Source organism: Eriocheir sinensis, chromosome 61 (genome assembly GCF_024679095.1).
Source record: "Eriocheir sinensis breed Jianghai 21 chromosome 61, ASM2467909v1, whole genome shotgun sequence".
NCBI classification, from domain to species: Eukaryota; Metazoa; Arthropoda; class Malacostraca; order Decapoda; family Varunidae; genus Eriocheir; species Eriocheir sinensis.
In genome coordinates, this window is record NC_066569.1 from 3,374,732 (window position 1) to 3,382,016 (window position 7,285).

The following is a 7,285-nucleotide window of genomic DNA, read 5'->3' on the forward strand; positions in this document are numbered from 1 at the left end:
TTTGACTTAGAGAACACTGAGGATACATTCAGTGTAATACAATTTTGACAGAGAACACTGAGGATACATTCAGTGTAATACAATTTTGACTTAAAAGAACACTGAGGATACATTCAGTGTAATACAATTTTGACAGAGAACACTGAGGATACATTCAGTGTAATACAATTTTGACTTAAAAGAACACTGAGGATACATTCAGTGTAATACAATTTTGACTTAGAGAACACTGAGGATACATTCAGTGTAATACAATTTTGACTTAAAAGAACACTGAGGATACATTCAGTGTAATACAATTTTGACAAGAGAACACTGAGGATACATTCAGTGTAATACAATTTTGACAAGAGAACAGTGAGGATACATTCAGTGTAATACAATTTTGACTTAGAGAACACTGAGGATACATTCAGTGTAATACAATTTTGACAAGAGAACAGTGAGGATACATTCAGTGTAATACAATTTTGACAAGAGAACAGTGAGGATACATTCAGTGTAATACAATTTTGACAAGAGAACACTGAGGATACATTCAGTGTAATACAATTTTGACTTAGAGAACACTGAGGATACATTCAGTGTAATACAATTTTGACAAGAGAACACTGAGGATACATTCAGTGTAATACAATTTTGACTTAGAGAACACTGAGGATACATTCAGTGTAATACAATTTTGACAAGAGAACAGTGAGGATACATTCAGTGTAATACAATTTTGACAAGAGAACACTGAGGATACATTCAGTGTAATACAATTTTGACTTAGAGAACACTGAGGATACATTCAGTGTAATACAATTTTGACTTAGAGAACACTGAGGATACATTCAGTGTAATACAATTTTGACAAGAGAACAGTGAGGATACATTCAGTGTAATACAATTTTGACTTAGAGAACACTGAGGATACATTCAGTGTAATACAATTTTGACAAGAGAACACTGAGGATACATTCAGTGTAATACAATTTTGACTTAGAGAACACTGAGGATACATTCAGTGTAATACAATTTTGACTTGGAGAACACTGAGGATACATTGTGTAGTGCAAGACAAAAAAAATAAGGTGCTCATTTCTTAGTCTCAGGCATAGAGGGGGAACTTTTTTTTTTACAGTAAAGGAGTTAAACGGCAAAAGAGAAAGAAAAAAAGGTAATGAGAAAAAAACTGCTAAGGCTTGTTATTCCCTCTATTACACTTCCATTATCTGAGCCTGGCGGTGGCGTTCCTGAGGTCGTCGAAGTAGTGGAAGGCGCTGAAGGGGCAGGCGGCGTAGTGGTGGTCGCAGTACGCCCCGCGCTGCCCCAGACGCCCCGCCGCCAAGTAGTCCGTCAACAGCGTGGCATCCCTCTTGCTCCTCACTCTCGGCCTGGGGATGGAGAAACTAAGCGTAAGAAAGAGAGCTTAAGAAAAAGAGGGTAAGAAAGAGAAGGTGAGAAAGAGAGGGTACGTAAGAGAGCGTAAGAAAGAGAAGGTGAGAAAGAGAGGATAAGAAAGAGAGCGTAAGAAAGGATAGGAAAGGGTAAGAAAGAGAGCTTAAGAAAGAGAGCATAAGAAAGGATAAGAAAGCGCAAGAAAGCGTAAGAAAGAGCGTAAGAAAGAGCATAAGAAAGAGTAAGAAAACGTAAGAAAGGGAGCATATTAAGAAATAGAAGAGAGGCCATTTTGCATCTTTGTTGGTCCTCTTTCTTGAGCTAGGAATGCAAGAGTAAAAAAATAAAAGTACCGTAGCTCAAAAAGTATCAATATCTGGTAACCCAGGAATTTCACATGCGACCAATCAACGCGCGAGAATACCTGAAATGATCAAATAAATACAAACCTGGACCAATCCACACACTGACAATTTTCAAAACATTGCTGAGTATTTGAAGGTGTTACCCACGTGCTGGCCAGACCTTCACTCAACCCTGACTTCAGCGCCTTGGGTCAGGAGGAGCACCGGGGGTCAGCATGGGCCAGGCAAGTGTCATGCACCACGACACACTATAAATAAAATCCTCCTGCGCCACTAACAGGCTGAGGTCACGTGAGAGGCCCCCAAGAGAGCCTCCCAGCGCTCTAGGCAGCACTTATAACAAACAACAGAATAAGTCCTCACGTGAGCAGCATCGTGAGCATGCGCCCCGCCATGGTCCTGCCGTGTATGGGCCGCTGCTGCAGCTCGCACACGAAGCGCTGCAGGCACGCCGCGCCGTCCACGCCGAACTGGGCGCTGAGCCGACCCGCCAGCACGGCGTACGCCCCGGCCTGCTCCTCCCCCAGGCTCCTGCAAAGAGGTCAGTTTAAGTTAGTTAAGTTAAGATTAGATAAACTGACTAAGTAAGATTACTTAGATAAGTAAGACAAATAGTTAGTAGCAAGATAAGTAGTATAAGATAAGTAACTTAAATGGGAGAAATCATACACCACGGCCTGATCACGAGCTGGATTCGTCATCGCCAGGGAGTAGCCGACCCTCCCGATTAGAACAAGGATCTGTCCTGGGTACTGGCGGGACCTTGGCAGCGGAAAAATCCTGGCCTGAGCGGGGCTCGAACCTCTGCCTGCCTGTCAGGGCAGGGCGAGCGGTGCTGCTTGGTATGCGATCTGTATACCTGTCATGAAACTACTTTGGTGTGCGATCTACACTTTATATTGTGATCCCAACCCAGGAAATGGGAATGGTGGAATATCAGTCATTTTCTTGACATAGTCACCAAACACTTGTGTTGTCAGGCGGGACGTGATGGCTTACACACCACCCACGACTACAAGCACCAATAATACTCGCGTTCGATTCGTCCCATAATGAAGTGTTTGGCTTTTTCTGCATATTTTTGGCTTTTTCTGTAGTGCATTTGGCCTTTTTGGCTTTTTTTTTTTTTTAACCTTTGGCCTTTTCTGCTTTAGTAATCTGGCAACCCTGCAGCAGACCAGCTGGGCTCCCTTCCGTGGCAACAGCACACTTCATGCCGGTGTGGTGTCATCTGCCATCCTTTGTCGTGAGACATCCCATCATGACTTCGCATCGCGGAACACAATTTTTACTATCACAGAGTAACTAAGTGAAACATCTAAGTGTAAAAAAGTACCAAGGAGGACCTAAAAAGCGATGCAAAGCGGAACAGGTCTCAAGGAGTGATTGTTGCTATCCTAGTCAGCCTATATAATATAGTGAAACCAAATTGTCGAGTCCGTTTTGGCGTTGGCTCCCGCGGGACCATTTCTCCCCTCTGCTCTGCCACACAGTCCCAACACCTATTTTTTCCTCTCATATGTTACCTGTAGCTTACATATGAGAGGAAGAGATAGGTGTTGGGCCTGTGTGGCAGAGCAGAGGGGAGGAACAAAAAACAAAAGACACGGTTCATGTATGTATTCAGGATGGGATGTCTCACGATGCCTGACGACACCACACCGGCACAGACATCAGTCTCGATGGCCGACCTGCGCTGTATATCTAAAGAACCCTTAAGATGTTAGCCAAATACTTTTACAACGAGATCACAGACGAGACGAAGGCAGTTGCATTTTTACGAAGAAATGGCCTTTTACATGAAGATAATGACGTTGCACCATGTCCTCGCTGTGGCGGAGAAATGAAGCCATCTCGAAGAAAGGGAGAAATGGCGAAACCCAGCCTAGACCTCTACGGTGCCAGGCTGGAGGCTGCCACACCTTGCGTTCGATCCGCAGCGGAATTTTTTTTTTTTCCATTTTACTGATTTGAATAACAGAGTAGTTTGCAAGCTTTCTATACGCCAAATTTTAGAATTAATTTTCTATTTCATTCAAGATATTTCATATGATTGGTACATGAATTGACAGGTCGAGGTACCGAAGCAATCTGTGACTGGTTTACTGTGTCGTGAGGTTTGCTCACACATTGTTTCCGTTAACAATCGTGGACAAATGGCAGGCGGTAGAGGAGAGCAGCCAGTGCAAGGTGACGAAGCGCGGCTCGCGGGACGCCGAAAATACGCCAGAGGTAGCCACAATGCTGCAAGGAGATCACGTTCCAGAATCAAACGGCAGCGACGCTGAAGTAGAAAACAACGGAAACCATGGAAGACGATGTGATGGTCCCAGCAGGGTCCTCGGAGTGAAGGAAGGCGGGGACTGCCGCTGTTGTTACGGCAAAGAAGAAATCGTGAAACACTGGAACACATAATTCAAGGAGAAGTTGCGGAAAATTCGGTCATTCATTCTGATGACTGGCCTGCATATGCTAATTTAAATCGCTTATATTATCATCATCTAACTGTTAACCATCAACGACATTACGTTGATCCAAACCCTGGAGCAAACACTCAGGCAACTGAAAGAAGCTGCCGAGATTCAAAAGTTCGCATTTTGAAAAAAAATGAGAAGAGTAAAAGACACAACCTTCCAGTGTGCCGCACCCTGAGTATTGCCGCCGGGCGGGCGCGTGGTGGGATGACGATCTGTTTCCTGCTTTTCTTGCTCATGTTTATTCGATTCACTGATAAAATTAGTTAACTTGTTTCAAATTTGCTTCATTTTTTTGAATAACAAATGTATAATAAATTAATTATTTCCTAAAATGAATATATATAAAATGTTTTCTTTAAGCCATATTAAATAAATGAAACCTGTATACCCCTTACCAAAGTAGAATTTGCCTCTTCTAGATCACATGGCTGCGTAGACCGCATAGGCTACCAAAGCGGCACCGGCGGGGCTTCATCCACTGAGTTATGGGAGCGGTGGGTGTGGGTGTGGGTGTGGGGGTCCCGAGGTGTGTGTAATAACGGTGTGTCGGACCCTCATGTGTTGGGAAATGAGGGACGGCGGAGATACTGTGTAATTAATGTTAATATGGCGCTGGGTGGTGGTGGTGGTGGTGGTGGTGGTGGTGGTGTCGGCCAGGCAGGAACACGGCGCGTCACACTTTACCCGGGATTGCTATGCGTCTCGGCGCCTGGCGTGATGGATTCCTGGCGCCCAGAATGACCAAACACACACCTCGCCTCACCTGTAGCCAGCTAATTAGCCCGACACACCTGTTATTGCGCCCAGGACAGGTAACATCGCCCCCCCCCTACCACACCTATACCGCCTTCTCCTTCCTCCTCCTCCTCCTCCATATTGCTTCTCCTTTTCCTGCTTCTTTCCTCCTTCCTCCTCCTCCTCCTCCTCCTCCTCCTCCATATTGCTTCTCCTTTTCCTGCTTCTTTCCTCCTTCCTCCTCCTCCTCCTCCTCCTCCATATTGCTTCTCCTTTTCCTGCTTCTTTCCTCCTTCCTCCTCCTCCTCCTCCTCCATGTTGCTTCTCTTCCTTCTTCTTTCCTCCTTCCTCCTCCTCCTCCTCCTCCTCCTCCTCCATATTGCTTCTCCTTTTCCTGCTTCTTTCCTCCTTCCTCCTCCTCCTCCTCCTCCATATTGCTTCTCCTTTTCCTGCTTCTTTCCTCCTTCCTCCTCCTCCTCCTCCTCCATATTGCTTTTCTTCCTTCTTCTTTCCTCCTTCGTTTGGTATATGTTGGGGGTTGCATATTCTTTCTTTGTCTTCCTTTCCTTCCTCTTCCTTTTTCTCTCTTTCTTTATATTTTCTTCTTCTTCCCTATCCTTCCTCTCCCTTCTCCTTCCCTTCTCTCCCTCTTCCTTCCTTTCCCTTATCTTTTTCTTCCTTCTCCTTCCATTCCCTTCCCCTTCCTTCCTTTTCTCCTTCTCTTCCTCTTCCATCCCTTCTCCTTATCTTTCTCTTCCTTCTCCTTCCATTCCCTTCCCCTTCCTTCCTCTCCTCCTCCTTCTCTTCCTCTTCCTTCCCTTCCCTACCTCTGCCTTCTCTTCCCTTCCTTTCCTTCCTTCCTGCCTTCTTCCTTCCCTATCCTTCCTCTCCCTTCTCCTTCCCTTCTCTTCCTCTTCCTTCCCTTCCCTTATCTTTCTCATCCTTCTCCTTCCATTCCCTTTCCCTTCCTTCCTCTCCTCCTCCTTCTCTTCCTCTTCCTTCCCTTCTTCTGCCTTCTCTTCCCTTCCTTTCCTTCCTTCCTTCTTCCTTCCCTTTCCTTCCTCTCCTCCTTTCCTTCTCTTCCTCTTCCTTCCCTTTCCTTATCTTTCTCATCCTTCTCCTTCTATTCCCTTCCCCTTCCTTCCTCTCCTACTCCTCCTTCTCTTCCTCTTCCATCCCTTCCTCTGCCTTCTCTTCCCTTCCTTTCCTTCCTTCCTTCTTCCTTCCCTTTCCTTCCTCTCCCTTCTCCTTCCCTTCTCTTCCTCTTCCTTCCCTTCCCTTATCTTTCTCATCCTTCTCCTTCCATTCCCTTCCCCTTCCTTCCTTTTCTCCTTCTCTTCCTCTTCCTTCCCTTCTTCTGCCTTCTCTTCCCTTCCTTTCCTTCCTTCCTTCCTTCTTCCTTCCCTTGTCCTTTTTCACCCTGCAGTTCCTTCCCTTCCTCCTCTTCCTTCTCCCTCACTTCCTTCCCTTCATTTCCTTCCCTTGCATTCTCTCCCTTCCTTCTCTCTCTCCCTCCACCTCCTCCCTCCCTTTCCTTCTTCCTCTTCCTTCCCTTCCCTGCACTTCCCTTCCATGCATTTTTCCCTTCATTTTCTCTCCCCTGCACCTCCTCTCACCCTCCCTCTCCTTCCTTCCTTCCTTTTTCCTTCACGCACGCACGCACACACTCCCTCCTTCCCTCCACTCAATCACTCCACTACTGTTTCGTCTCCTCCACTCCCCTCTCTCCCCTCCCCTCCTCCAAGCACCCCTCTTCTTCCCTTCCTTCCCCCTCACCTGCCATTCCCGTTGTAGATTTGCTCCAAGTAGTTGTCCAGCAGAATGGTAACGGGAACCAGAAACTCAATGATGGCCAGCAGGGTGTCAGGGGCGCCCTCCGGATCACGCGTGCTGAGAGTGGTGGACAGCACGTTGGAGAGTGCGTAGATAGGCCGGGACAGCACAAACGGGGACACGGACATTGCGAAGAGGAGGAGGAGGAAGAGGTGGAGGTGGTGGTGAAGGGTGGATGAGAAGAGAGAGCGTTCAAGTGGAGGAGAAGGATGCAGAAATGGAAGAGGGAGAAGAGTAGAAGGTGATTGAGGGATAAAGGAGAAAGAAAAAAGAGAGGATGTATAGGGATAGAAGAAGTGGTTTGAGGAAGAGGAAGAGGAAGAAGAAGGTGGATGCAGGAACAGAAGAGGTAGTTTGAGGAAGAGGAAGAGGAAGAAGGTGGATGCAGGGATAGGAGAGGTGGTTTGAGGAAGAGGAAGAGGAAGAAGAAGGTGGAGAAGAATGAATGGAAGAAGGGGAAAGATGAAGAAATGGAGAGGTGGTTTGTGGAAG

At 46.4% G+C, this 7,285-nt stretch overlaps 1 protein-coding gene across 1 annotated transcript in view; it reads right to left on the reverse strand.

The window, feature by feature from the left end:
• Positions 1–445: 445 nt before the first annotated feature.
• The window catches only part of LOC126986040 (uncharacterized), a 7,152-nt gene continuing 312 nt past the window's right edge, over positions 446–7,285 (reverse strand). Inside the window, exons 1-3 of the mRNA XM_050841725.1 lie at positions 6,737–7,285; positions 2,112–2,279; positions 446–1,379 (exon numbers count right to left, since the gene is read on the reverse strand). The exon at positions 6,737–7,285 is cut by the window's right edge and continues 312 nt beyond it. Coding sequence (XP_050697682.1) covers positions 1,214–1,379; positions 2,112–2,279; positions 6,737–6,921 — 519 coding nt within the window. The 5' untranslated portion in view covers positions 6,922–7,285 and the 3' untranslated portion in view covers positions 446–1,213. The remainder of the gene's footprint in view (positions 1,380–2,111; positions 2,280–6,736) is intronic.